The 15,164-nt window shown below is 36.6% G+C and overlaps 1 protein-coding gene across 1 annotated transcript in view; it reads right to left on the reverse strand.

Moving 5' to 3' along the window:
• The window catches only part of Tll1 (tolloid like 1), a 183,561-nt gene that overhangs the window by 65,723 nt on the left and 102,674 nt on the right, over window positions 1-15,164 (reverse strand). Inside the window, exons 6-8 of the mRNA XM_059244372.1 lie at window positions 14,547-14,725; window positions 11,262-11,367; window positions 7,167-7,291 (exon numbers count right to left, since the gene is read on the reverse strand). Coding sequence (XP_059100355.1) covers window positions 7,167-7,291; window positions 11,262-11,367; window positions 14,547-14,725 — 410 coding nt within the window. The remainder of the gene's footprint in view (window positions 1-7,166; window positions 7,292-11,261; window positions 11,368-14,546; window positions 14,726-15,164) is intronic.

A 15,164-nucleotide genomic window follows, 5' to 3' on the forward strand; every position in this document is an offset into this window, starting at 1 on the left:
TGGTACGATTTATTCAAATACTCGTCCATTAACAACAAATACAGGGATGAGAAGACAATTTTAATTCCAATCTTGTTACTTAGTAATCTCAAAATAACAGCAAGTTTCAAAAGCTTTCAACCAGTTTTCTTGCCTGAGAAACATCTACATTGCTAATCAGGTCTCATACAGTTGTTTTGTTGGGGTAAAAGAAAAGGACATGACATTTTACATCTTACATACTTCCACTTATAATTAGGAAGACTGAGGGATGAGAGTATGGATGTATATGTGGGGATGACAGTGACTGCTTCAGTAATAATTGGGAAAATGAAAACAATGAACTATAATGAGATACATTTCTGTTGTAGTGCGGAGTATGAACCTGGGCCCTTGGGCATACAGGGCAAACACTCTATCACTGAGCTGTATCTTTTTTTAACGAGTGGCAAAGCTGGCCTTGAACTCATTCTGATCCCAGAAAAGATTTGAATTTGCAGTCTTCCAGCCTCAGCATCTCAGAATAGTTAGGATTGGAATATTGTGCAAAATCCCCCAAAAGACAAATATTATGATCAGTGTTCCAATAAAATCAAACATTAAAAATAAAAATCTTTATCATATGGCCCACTCACATTTGAATTAGATATTCCATATGCATCCTCCTTCAATATAAAAATTCTAATTTGATACTATAAAATGGAGTAGTTTTTAGAAATTATAGTCTCATCTCTTTTAATAATGAGGCTAAACTTGCAATGGACTATTTATTCTTCGACAAATAGTTGTCCTGTCAAATGTCTAAAGTTTCCAACAAATATCAAAATCTCCCTTTCTCCAAATTTTGTAGGAATAAATTTATATTTTTACTCAGGTAATAAAAAGAATAAGTCTCTAAATAATAAAATTTTATTTAACAACTTAGGGTCCCTTGATGCCTTTAAATTATCCATTTTCCTTCAAATTTTAAAATTTTGGATTTTTTTTAGATCATACATGTTTCTCAAAAAAAATGATGTTAATGGCTGCATACACAGCTGAGTGAGTGAAGCGCTTGCCTAGAGCTCTTGAAGCCCTGCCCACAAAAAACAACATGTGTGTAGACCTAACCCATGGGTGAGAGAGGCAGGAAGATCAAAGCTTCTGCCATCCTCAGCTGTGAAGCAAGTTTGAGGCTGTCTACAAGAGACGATGTTTGCATTTGTTCCCCCAGGGGATTCCCCTCCCATGTAGTGTTACTTGAGTCTATATTTGTATTTTCTTCCCTGTGTCTGCAACATCCGATACAGTAGCTTTCACATAGTGAAGCTGGCTCATTCATTCATATCAATGAGCACCTAATTTACAGCACGTTTTAACATCAATGAGTTCCTGGGAGATCTCATAGTCTAGTGTGGGAATTAACAGGTAAAGTAACAATTATGAGATTAAGATAAGAGGGCCACAGTCAGTGTTTCTGCAACCATGGGGAAATGGAGAGCAGGGATAGTTGACCTGGGAAGATTTAAAGAGTTGGCAATTTTCAACGCTCTCAATTGATTAAGATGTCAAAGGGAATGATGTCATAGTTCTAAGGGGAGAAGGGAACAGTGAGAGGCAAGTTGATAGCAGAAATGCCTTTGAAGAGGCTGAGAAGAGAAACAGGACAAGTTTGGAAGAAGATAGCTTGAAAGGGAAATTAACCTTTGTCTTCAAGATGTGAGAAGAATGATTTGCATTTTGAATGTCCCTTGGACAGCAGCATTGCTGGAGAACAGAAGATACAAAGATAATGGGAGAAGGTCAACTGAAGATTAGCTACTATTAATGCAGTGAGAGGCTTGAACCCAGATGTGAATGCACAGCTGCAGGCTAAGAGCAGGAATCCGAGAGCCAGATGACTGTGTAGAAATGGAGAGGAAGAAGAAAAGTGAGAATCTCTCTAGCATTCTGGTTTGGGCTATTGGGCAGGGTATGTTACTTCCCACTGAATGAGGAGAAGTGTTCTGGGTAGAAGAATAAATGACTCCATGAAAAAGTGGGAGAAGAATGAATGTTGTTGATATGTGTTGTCAATGTATTTTAGGTAAGAAGTTAGTGTGTGTGTGTGTGTGTGTGTTTGTATGTGTGCATGCATGCACACGCGTGTGCAATTACAAAATAATATTCTACCTGAATCTTGGAAAATCACAAAAGTACAAAAATGTATGAAATGGGAAAGGGGTTTTTGTTAACTTTAAGATTAAAAGTGTTAAAACCATTCAAAATTTGTAGTAATCAAATCACAAGTATATTAGAATGGCCTTCTATCCCTATAACTTCCACATAAATATAAGTCTGTATGCACATGCATTATACATGTATGCTCTTTGCATAAAAAATTAGAAACACATAAACTTGTGAACATATATTATTCATATATTTGTATTGGTGTATGAACACATAGGCCTTCTCACATGATAAAAGGCATTCAAAATATTCAAAAACTAATTAGGATATCTATTTTATATTTTTCATGACTTTCCTATGTTATTTGGTCCTAGGGTTCAGAGTACAGTACTTTCTCAAAGTCCCATATGGCAAAGATTTTATCCCATAGGATTCCTACTAGAAAATGGTCAGATCCTGAAGACATAGGTACTCATAGAAGAGGACCCCAGCCCCCTCTTCAGGGCAGAAGGTGTGCTCTGTCACACACTTCTGCTAGGAGGTCATGCCCTGCCACCATCTCAAAAGCCGTGAGGGCAGTTGACCATGGGCTGGAACCCCAATGTCAAAAATTAAATTCTTAATCTTCATTAAATGATTGTTTGAAGTATTTGTTATAGTAACAGAGATCTCAAATACTTCACTGACTTAGCTGAGGGAAATTCTCTAAGAAAATATCAGTGTTAATATTATAAGGAAAATGGTTATAGGATTACAGAAAAAAATGAAGACAAAATGCATGCAAAGAATATTACCTGTAACCAAAATCTTCAATTAATCATTTTAGAAAGAAAGTAAAATAACCCTAAGATTACAGAAATGAAGAGAATATATCTGAAAATAGGAGAATGATAAGAAAAGGGGCTCAGAGAGAGAAACAATTAGAGAAAATGCATAATTTACTAAGGTCAGGTATGCTGTAAGCCACATGTGCTAAACACACTTGCCTATGGACCAACTAGCAATTACTGGAATAAAGGTAAGGTGAAAATTAGCCACAGAGACCCAACCCTCCAGCCCTAAGTGGTCAATTTTTATCCTGACAGTATAGAAGACAAGGGGAATAATAATAGTAGTCAGCATTGTGTGTCCATTAAGAATTCTCAGTGCTTGGAAGAATAGCAAGCCATCAGGCCTTTGGGTGATAGAGCTTGGAAATCTCCCAATTGCAGTGTTGAGTGTCCCTAGCCTCCTGCCTCACAGCCCTCATCAGAATCTATGATACGGCCAAAAAATGAGTGTATTACATCGGCAGGGTTGTTGGGACGTAAAGAGTCACGTTCATTCTTCACGCTATAATACAAAGATTTTTCACCTGTCTCTAAAACTAAGAGCAAGAAATTGGAGTGAAAATAATTCTAAACTCTAAGAAACTCATCCTTTAAAAATCAAATTCTGCTGTTACATTAAGTTTTTTTATGATGAATATGCAATGGCTGTACAGAGGTAATTAAAGTGCCATGTACTAATGTGTGTGTGTGTGTGTGTGTGTGTGTGTGTGTGTGTGTGCTCATGAGCGTGTGTGTGTGTGTGTGTGTGTGTGTGTGTGTATAAATACAATAATGGATTACAAGGCATGGATTGAATATGTACTACTATAAAATCAGATTACATTAATTTGAAGAAATTAACAGTATATGCATTGTATATACTGTTTGAATATTTTAAACTATTTTCTGTATTTTGTATTCTGAAAGCAATGATGTTTGCAGCCAGCTTACTTGGAACTTGTCCTTTTAGAAGAGAGTACAATAATCATAGACCGAAAAGCCACAGCCTTGTGTATCCAACCACCTGCTTTACCTGAGTAGTGCTCACTTCAAGCATTTTTTTTTAACTCAACGAAATTGTCCTATAACATGTAGACAGACCTAATAGACCTTTGGAGGAAAACTGACTGGAAAAAAACAAATGTTCGTGTAAAAAGTAGCCAGATATTTTTTATTGGCTTTATTCACCAATACAGTTTTAACAAGAGAATAAGGCAAACTCAGTAAGATTGTGTAATTTGACACATGTCTTGTCCCTTGTGATACAAGAGCTGTGAGGGGCAACTCCCTTTTCACACAGCCTTAAAAACCCACAGCAGCTTGCATGAACAATTGATCTTACTGCGTTCATCAAAACTATCAGTTGTGCTTCATTTATGGAGTGTACCCTAGTGAACTCACAAGTGGAAGCTATATCTAATTATAATTCATATGAATAGGAATAACTTAAATATGTAAGGAGGACAGGCTGATAATCATAGTGTCACAAATTTACTTCCAATTCTTTTTTTTTTTTTTTTTTTTTTTTTTGGTTTTTCAAGACAGGGTTTCTCCGTGTAGTTTTGCGCCTTTCCTGGAACTCACTTGGTAGCCCAGGCTGGCCTCGAACTCACAGAGATCCGCCTGGCTCTGCCTCCCGAGTGCTGGGATTAAAGGCGTGCGCCACCACCGCCCGGCTACTTCCAATTCTTAATGATGTCTCTCTAATTCTACATTCAAATGCATCTCAAATGTGATTGCAAGTGTGATATATACATGCATGTTGTCTAGAGAAATATGCAAAGTAGTTTCGTACATAAACTACCCATTTTGACTGTTATTAACTATATAATATATCAAATGTCAAAAGGCTAATTAGGTTTGTCCACAAGCTTCTGTCACACTAGTGTCATTGTCTTCTAAAATCTTTGCTATGAAATTAATGACAAATATGAGAATAAAATAATGCCATATGCACATATGCAATTCCCATTTATGCTTTTATCAGCTTATTTCAGTATCTTGATTGAATCTAGGGCCTTGACATGCTAATTCAGTCTTCTACCACTGAGCTAAATCTCCAACTTGCATCTTTTTTTAAATGGGTGCCTCACCAAGTTTCCCAAGCTGACATTGAGCTACACCTCTGCCCAGACATGTTCTGACTTTGTGATTCTCTTGTTTCAGCCTCCTAATATCAGGGATTCCAGTCCTGTGCCACAAGATTATAAGACATTTTAAAGGGCATTCATTCAAATGTAAATCTTACTTAATGATCATGAAATAAATTAATTAATATGACATTATGTAGAATAATTTTTAGTACAAGTGAAAATTAGATAAGCAGATAGCTATGTTTATAATGAAAATATTAAATATTAAAGTTTGCTTTCAATATTGAATGATTAAGATACACAAGGTTATAAGTACAAATTTAAATTGTAACTATATAAATCTTTTGAGCATTTACTTTAATATATATTTTAAGAAACCTATATATTTAATATATATTTTAAGAAACCTATTACAACAATATTTGTATGAACACTCTTAAAATTTTCCTCCAGAAAATTTGATTTTGACAAATGAAACCTCTGGTCTTAGAAAAGGTCTAATAAACTTTATTGTTTCAAATCAGTGAATTAGTGTCATTAGCTCTACTGAATTATAAACCTCCTAGCCATTCCCTGGGATTAGTCAACCAATTCACTTTTTTCTTGCTTGTACTCTTGGGTTTTTTTTCCTTTTTTTATACTCTAGTTTTCAATTTTTTCAAAGAGTCTATGCCATATGTCCATGAGCACAATTTAATTTTGTAAATCAACCAACTTATACTCTCATATTTCCTAGAAAGAAAGCATCCATGACCAACTCCAGAAGCCATGGCAGACTTAATGTAAGAGCTCCTCAATAATTTAGTATATGAATAGTTTTTAATAAGTTTTGTCGTAAAATTTTGATTAATGTATCTATCAATCCTCAATTTTCTGCAAAAATTATTACTATAGAAGCCAACTGAAACTTTCCTGAGCTATGTGACTATCTGTGAGTTTAATCATCAGTCCAGTTCCCAGAAGTATATTCATCAAATCCATACTTGAGTAAGAGAGCCTTCAACAAGCAATCTGAGGAAAGCTTTCTAAGCATCAAACATGCTTCCTTGACAATGTTAGAGACTAAGATGAGATATACATGAGGTACATGCAATCTAAAACTTTCTAGTTTGGATTACAGAGGGTTCTTTCCTTGTTCCATCAAGGCACTGGTGTTCCATGATTCCATTAGGACATTTTTGGTGGGGATTCGGGGGTTGAGACAGGGTTTCTTTGTGTAACAGCTATGGCTGTCCTGGAACTTGCTCTGTAGACCAGGCTGGCCTTGAACTCATAGATATCTGCCTGCCTCTGCTTGTTGAGTGCTGGGATGAAAGGTGTGTGCCACCATACCCAGTGCATCAGTGCCTTCTAATTAAGAACTTTCATTAGGCATCCTATGCAATTTTATTTGACAGATCCCTAGTAACGTGGTTAACATTTACATTTTGTAATATATTTCTAAATCCTTACTAATAAAAATTTTAATTTATGTTCTATTGATAATGGTCTTTCAAATGCAGATAATTCAAAATCTGACTATGGAGGAGTACTGGAATATACATCCATATGAGTGTGTGGGTTCTACCCATGTAAATATAGAGAAGCCAAGAGGAAGACACCAGACATTTTCTTCTACCAATTTCCCTCCACCTATTGCCTTGAGACAAGGCCTTTCACTGTATCAGAAACTCCTGAGTGGATGGGCTGGCTGTCCTGCAAACTTGAATCCATCTGTCTCTTGTCCCTCCTCAATGCTGGGCCTATAGACACACACACACAGCTTGCTCAGACATTTACGTGAGTGCAGTCCTCTTACCTATCAAGCCCCTTTCGCATCTCCCAGAATCTGATTGTGAAAGTAAGACTATTCTTCTTAACGTTGGCAAGGACACAGCATTTGACTACAAAATTGTCTGACTATTTAATAACGGTCAGCAACTCTGTTTGGTGCTTTTCTGATGTCTGGCAGCTTCTTTCGTTTTACAGCTATACATATTCTAAAGGTTCTTTATATTCTTTTAAGTTGTTGAATTTGGAACATGCATGCTCTTTGTGAGCATAGAGACAGACAGGAGAGCCGTTGAGGAAACCTAGGCCTGATTATCTGGAGACGCTCAGGGACACATACAGGTCTCCTGTGTCTGTTGTTCAGTACCTGGGCATCGATACAGCTTTCTTGCTTGTGCAATATCTCCTTTGCTTAAGCGGGTCCGTTGACCAATTGCAGGGCGGATGCCATTGTCATCACGGGAAGGGAGGATAGTGTCCAGAAACATCCCCCTGAAAAAGCAGAAGCAAATCATACCTAAGTCACCAAATTAGAAGTCACATAGCCATAACAAACCTAAGGGCCACTTTCCCCAAATTTAATCAGCAGTTATAGCAGGGTGAACTTAAGGTGGGACTTGAGGCTTTCAAAACCCTCTAATCAGAGCAGGGAAAGGGTGTGTGAAGGTGTTTAGCTTCCAGAAAGTCAAGGATACTTTTTTTCCCCCCTTAGATGTGTGTTATATGTTTTTAAAAATAAGGTTTATTTGACAATAACCCACAAAGGATGTTGTGGCTTTTGTTTTATTCCCCCATATTGATCCAAGAATCCTTTAAATCACCAGATTGCAAAATAATTCTTACAAAAAATAAAAATAAAAAGGCCACCAGCGCAGGCAATTTTGAGGTTACCAAACAATGCGAGGGCAAAAAGTTAAAGTAAAATTTTAGTTAAAACTGAAGCTAGCTGTTCTTAGATTGTAAGTATTACTGCATCTTATGAGGAAAGAATAAGAGTAAACAATGACCAATTATACATTACAATGTGAATCAAATGCACATATCATTTAATTTTTTCAAGATAAAAATCAATAAGTGATTAAAAAAAAGTTATTGATGGCTTATTAAATATTAGCCACACATAGAGTTCTTCTAGACTCGAGGTTGTGGTGAGAACTTGCTATTTTCCTAATATACATAATTTAAAATTCTGACTGCAATGCACTAAAAATACACGCCAACGTTGCAATATAAATCAAACATTTATAACTCGGAAGAAATGGTGAATGGGCTGGGAAAGTCTTCAAAGGGGTTAGAAGTCTGGAGTGTATACATGAATTTTTAAGGAAAATCCAGAAACAATAGAAGATTTTTGTACTTTATCTTTTAAATTAATGAATGAAAATACTTTAAGTTGAGATAAGCAAAGAGATATTCCATCTCAAAATATGAAACTGAATATATTGCACTAGCATTGCAGGCCCTAGAACATCATTTTCAGCTCCACTTCCTCCTTCCACTAGAAAACATTTATGAAGCACAGTTCTCAGCCTGAGTTTATAACAGCAAATTAAACAAACTGGAGTTCTGCCCTTCGTAAAAGTAGTCTAATGTGAGAGGGATGTAAAGCAAAATTACAATCCTCCCACCCACCCTTGGTTTGACTCTTACTACCAGGACAACACAATCCAAAAGGCACTTGGGAGGCCTGAGAGGATGGAGGTCTGTGTGAGACTTGCTGGGACGCAAAATGGTGGAAGTCAAAAACTAAAAGTCAAACTAGCCTGTGACTTTGCGTTCCAACTTCTTGGGTTGACCGAGAAAGCAATGGAAAGGAAGAGCTCTCAGCTATAGCTGAACACCCTGTTCACAGCCGTGCTACCTGGGTCACCAGAAAGCAGAAGCAACTCCAGGGACCTAGCAGGCCGAGTGTCCACTGATGCGCATGTCTGTGTTCATGCGCGCGCGCAGCGCGCGCGCGCGCGCACACACACACACACACACACACACACACACACACACACACACACAAACACACTCGATAATATTATTCATCTGCATCGTGGAAATGAATCATGCTGTGATAAGTCTTAAGGAAATAATCCTAAACGTAACATACCAGTTACAAGGGAGAAAATACATATGATTTCAATTACAGAAAGTATCCGCAATAGTTCAATTCATAGAATTTGGCAACAAAGGGATACTGAAGTTGCTGGGAGGTTAAACGAAAAAAGGAAACAGAGCTGTCTAATAGGTACACCGTTTTTATTTTGAAATATAAATAGTTCTAGAGATGTGTTTTTTAACAATGAATATATTTAACACTATTAAAGCGAACACCTTAAAATGGATGAAATGATAAATTTTATTTGTATAGTTTTAACATAATTAAAAACAGTAACTTCAAATACTTTGGCAAAATTGTCACTTCCTGAAATTATTTGTTTAAATATATTATTAAGCAATATCTTTACAGATTCAAACTAAAATATTATGAATTAGATCAATCAGATAATTATCTTTCTAATGGCTAGATACTACCTCTTAAATATAGATTTTTTTATGAAAATGTATAAGATGGGTTTTATTGTTTGAGAATTTCATGTATGTATATAACGTGTTTTGGTCAAATCCACACCCATCCCCTCACCTCCAATTCCTCCCATACTTTCCCTCACTACTTTTCCTTCTCAATTTCATGTTCTCAGTAAGTCCAGTTAGCACTGTCAGAATGGACATGGGTTTAGTAGGGTGACCTCCTCGTCTAAGAACAGCTCATTAGATGCCACCCTCCTGGAAAAATGGCAGATCATCCCTCTCCAGCAGTCATCAACTGCCAACAGTTCTCAGGAGTCCTGAGACTCTGCCCCATTCCACGCAGGGATCTTCGCTGCTTTGACCTTGTGCAAGTGTGCATACAGTCACAGTGGCCAGGAGAGGCATAGGAGAGCTTTAAAGCAGTAAGAATATTCAAGGCTGACAGACCAAGACAACGTGGGAGAAACAGATCACAGGCAGCAAGCGCATTGCTGATTCATGGTGAAAGCTGCAAATAATGTATGAAGGACAGACGAAGGGGAAACAGACAGTCCAAACTTAAGATCCACCATCTACGAAGACTAAAAAGAATTTTGTTGTTACTGTTGTGCTCCACAGCGCCTCCCATATTCAAAAGAACTAAACCTCAGGTTAATTCTAAATAATTCAGCTTAGAGCCATGATAGAGAAGTCTTGTCTCAACTGAGACCCACACATCAATTTCTTACTTGTTTCTATGGAAAACTTAATTCAATTCCAAGTTCTAACCTTACAATAAAATTTTATAACTCTAATTTCAGCCCAGATTTCTGGGTGTATTTTTACCAAAACTTAAATTCCAATTCCAGGAACAATAAATATTTGAATGTTGCTCTGTTTAGCTAGATGTATCTGTGAATAAATGTGTCTATTGTATGTACTTTAGAAGAGAACCCTTTCCAAAGGCTGCTAATACTCAACCCCTTTTAAGGTTTAATTTTTCAATAAAGGAAGTTTTAAAATGCACTCCCGTTTAAGGGCTCAATAGCATACTGTCATTTAAATTTTCATTTGAAAAATAAACCTAGGAATAAATTTGACTTTGTTCTTTCTTTGTGACACTGTTTTTTTTAAAAAAAAACAAAAAACAAAAATAGATGCAAATGAACTGTGAAATGGACAGAGATGAATAACAACAGCAAAAAAAAAAAAAAAATCAGTGAGCAAATGGACATGCAATTCCAAAACGAGCATCAGTGATTTGGAATGGAGAGAGATGGAGGAACCTGGTGTTCAAATTTCAGCTTCCTTACCTGAGAGCTGTTTGCTCGGTAGAATCATCTTTAGGATGTAGATCAAAACCCAAACTAAATAAGAAAGTTATAACTGACACAATCGTAAGTAGATAGTTGGAGTGTAACTATCTATTGCAAACTGCATGAAAGTAAGATATCTTCCTAACATAGTCTTTGAGATTTCATCTACTGAAACCAAATCTGTGGTGTAAGTGGTTCAAAAAGTGAATGCACACAACCTAAAACACAGGTCAACATACGGTATGGCATTTCCATGCAACCTAAGAACCACATATTTGACTTGTGAATTCTCAAGTTTTATTAAATAATGTTTTGCCAATTTAACATGCTGAGTGGTTAGGTAATTGTTTTCACTGAATATTTAATAACTTGAGGATATAAAATTGCTTACACAATCTATAGCATTCTCAATATCACTTTCAGTTTATGCTTTTAGTAAGAACTATTAAAGTGTGTATTAAACATCTTTTACATGAATATCTGCTGTTACTATGAGTGTTCACCACTATTTCTCTGCTCGATTTTTTTTTTGGCCCCAGGGCAGTGATATTTGGAAGTGGTTCTAGCACTAAAGATAAACACAGCTTTGTGGGGAGTCACATAAAAAAAGGAATTAAAAGTCAAAAGGTATAACCTGAGACTCCAACCTTGAGAAGGTGTTCCTGGCGTAGTGCATGATACTGTCAAAATCATATCTTTCCCCAAGAGAGTTCACTTCTCCAGGCTCCATCTTCAGAAAATTGTACTCTTGACCTAAGAGTCCAGGAAAAACATCAGAGAAGACTTGTAAATGAAAGAAAACGGAACAGAAATCTAGGACCTACTTTGGGGATTTGCTGAGTGACTGGTGTTATTATTGCTTGTTTTTGTATACATATCCATTCCCATGCAAAAAAAAAGCAAAACCAGATGTCCTTACTCTATTGTCTAATTAGAACATGATCCTGGAGTGGAGCAATGACCTGATTTCTACAAAAGAAGATAAAAAAAAAGCATATTGTTCTTCCACATGCTCTATTCATCTCATACTATTTTTTTCTTTATTGCCGTTGGGGGTGCTACACAAATAATTAAAACTTTTAATAACTATTTTAACCATAGTCTAACATAAATTCAAATAATCAGGTCTTCGCACAAATTTCCTTTTTATCGTAGCCACCTACTTTGCATGTAAATTTAGAGCCAAAGTTTGTGCATTTTAGACATTGCTCTTGAAAAACCACCTAATCTCAAGCTTCTGAGTCACAGCGAGCACAAACAATTAATCTGCAATGTGGATATTTTCAGCCTGGAATCTTCCCTCTGTGGTAATTCCAGTCAATCAGGAAACTTCATCCAGTAACTGTTCTTTTTCCTGTCAGCCTGAATGCTTGATCAAAAACAGTATAATTTTCTAGCACTGCCTATATTTACTTATATATCTATTTTTATTATGCTCAGATTTCTTCCTTGCTTTGGTATCTCTCTATCTTGAATCAGAAATACACTTAGGAGAAGGGACTATTTTCAATTATATTGCCACCCTTATAAGTTTGTTTTGTTTTGTTTGGGTCCACATGATAAAAATGATTGACAGACAGAGGACAATACCAAGATGGTTAACAGCAAACCTCACATCTACTTGGTGCTTCCAAGAAGTTTCAGAAATATTACCTTGTCTTTATTTCACTCAATGATATAAATGTAAAATAAACACTGAAAACTTTTTCAAGTTTCTAGGTATTCCTCCTGGTCATATACATTTTCTTTGATTTTGGTCTGCTGATTACATCATTCTAGAAAAAAGATTTATTCGCCTGGTTCTGGGCATCATACACCACGAATTTGCTCTGAATTCATAGATGCTACTGCTGTCTTTCCGAAGACATTCTGTAAGTGTCACTTAAGTATTGCTTCTGTCCATCTTATATATGCAACCTTTTTTTTTTTTTGCTGTTCCCTCAAGTTGCCCTTAAATAGTGAAATCCACTACTAAAGGTTTGTCTTTAGATAGTCTTAGATACCCAATCTTATCACTCCTTTGCTACTAAAGAGGATCATCACAGGGTTTTTCCAATCCAGAATTAGGCTAAAAGAATTGTTTGTCCTTTTTCTTTCCCAAAAACATTGTGTTTATTCCCTGTGTCTTGTTCCTAGTACCAATGTTTGTATTGTTGCTTGGAATAAAGCTTTTGAAGATCTCCACTCATGTTCCCATTAAAGCATTTTTGAGACTATTTGCACATCTTCTTGCCCTTTCCTGCTCAAATACAGAGAAGCTACTTATGCCGCAGAAACCATTTGTGCAGGATTCTGCTAGTTCTCCAGGTCTTTTAGCTTCAGCCTCCCCACCCCAAGTTAAAGGTCCCACAGCAGGTAGAGCTTTCCAAATCAGAGTTTGTTTACAGTCCATGATGGTTTAAATGAGAATGGCCCCCAAAGGCTCGTATACTGGAACACTTGACCCTCAGTTGGTGGAATTGTTAGAAGAGTTGTGTCATTTGGGGTGGGTTTGTGAGGTTTTAAAAGTCTACATCATTCCCATTTAGCTCTTTCTTTCCTGCCACTTACAGATCAAGATGTAAGCGCTCAGCTACCGCTCCATTGCCAAAACTTTCTACCTGCTGCCCTCCATTGCCACGCCTTTCTGCCTGCTGCCCTGCTCTCTGCCATGATGACCATGCATTCCAACTCCAACCCTCTAAACAGTGAGCTCCAAATAAACTCTTGCTTCTATAGAGGGCCTTGGTCAGGATGTCTTACCACAGCGAAGAGAAAAGTAACTAGGACTCAGTCCTTCAATTATTCCCCAGTACAGGGCCAAGCATCCATTTCCAAGACCTGTACAGATGATTCTGATTCTTGGTTATCTAACCTCCATGGGCAATTAATAATTAATAACCAATCCTCCACTTATAATTTGCCATGGAGCAGCAGGACAGAGCTAAAAAGTGTTATGAGGTACTGCAGCCTAAATATTTCACCACCTTTTAAATTCACTGTTTCCTTCTTTTCTTTTCAGTTTTTCTCAATTCTAGCTTTGGTGACAACGGTTTTTATTCACCGAAAGTAACATTCATCATGCTTTGCTTAGACCCTGCAGTGTTTTCAAAGCGTGCCCCAGGATTCCCTTTTCACACATGCGCGTCTGTGTCTATCCACAGAGTTCACAGTGAGCTTTGGATTTTTCATAGCAGTATCTCAACAAACTAATGCTGTGGTAACTAGACTGAAACAGATGAGGAACAAAGACATAAATGCTACTTATTACAGAATGCCCTCAGAAATTCAACATTGTCCTTTAATTGACTGTGAATGAATGAGAAAATAAGACCCGTTATGACTCTATTGATGTTTAAAATACATAATACCACAAAATGCCAAACAAGACTTAGAAATTTTTTCAAATGAAATGTACTGGTATTTCTGAATATGAGAGTTGAAAGAAATATAAACTTTTACTCACTCACAAGTCTCTAAGAGAAAATTAGATTTTTACCATAAATTATATTTCAACGAGTGAAAATGTTTTTAAAAATCTTTCTTTAGTATACTCATGTCTAAGAAGAAAAATCTCCAAGAAACTATTAAGGTTATCTCGAGAATGACTCACTTCACTGGAATTTTCTCCAGAAATTATACCTGGCCCAGCACCAGTTCCTGTAGGTATAGTACATAATGGCAAGCCCTGAACCCTTTTTAAGTCTATACAGCATAAATCAAAGAACTAAGTATAAAAAATGTTTATTAAAATGATTAAGTCTTATCAGCTTATTGCTCAAGAGCTCATACCCATTCATGAAATGCATCCATATTTAAAATAAAATAGCTCTATCTTAGGAAAGAAAGCTGAGAAACAACAAGTTTTAATACAGTAAAATGTTGACTATACTACATTAAGAAAGGTTTGCATGGTTTAGAAATGTAAACTTGCAGATCCCCAAAGCTCTCACCTGGCTGGATATTCTCTCTTATGATGGTAACATGGTTGTCTCGGTCTGGGCGGGTGTGTTCATGCCAAAAGCCTATCACATGGCCCAGTTCATGAACAACGATTCCAAACTTGTCACAGTTCTTCCCAATAGAGATGGCCTGAGGGCCATTCCCCCGCCGACCAACATAGGAGCAGCATCTATAAAAAGTGGACAGCAGAGAAAGGACTTGTGAAGAGCAGACAACTAGACATGCCAGCATGGAACGCCCAGAAAACAACAATGATCTACTATAGAGCCCGCCACATCCTGAGTCAGGACAGTCTTTTATTAGTGAGTTTAAATTCTTGAATGATCAAACTCTCCCATAATTAAATGCCTGGCAGTTACCTTTATATTAGAAAGTAAGCTTTGACATGTTTTTACAGTGTTCAGAAGTTAGATCAGAGACAACTATGATAATGATGACATATAATGTTTATGAAAGATATGTTTACCCTTCAATATCTGCATTTACAATCACTACATTATCAGTGTAGTTATCTGCCAATAATCCAATACTACTTTATTTTAAATTAGAATTTGCTTTTATCCTTTAGAGAAAGAGAAAAAAATCTATCTGTGAAAGACATTGGATAA

This window comes from Peromyscus eremicus, chromosome 17, assembly GCF_949786415.1.
Source record: "Peromyscus eremicus chromosome 17, PerEre_H2_v1, whole genome shotgun sequence".
Lineage (NCBI taxonomy): Eukaryota > Metazoa > Chordata > Mammalia > Rodentia > Cricetidae > Peromyscus > Peromyscus eremicus.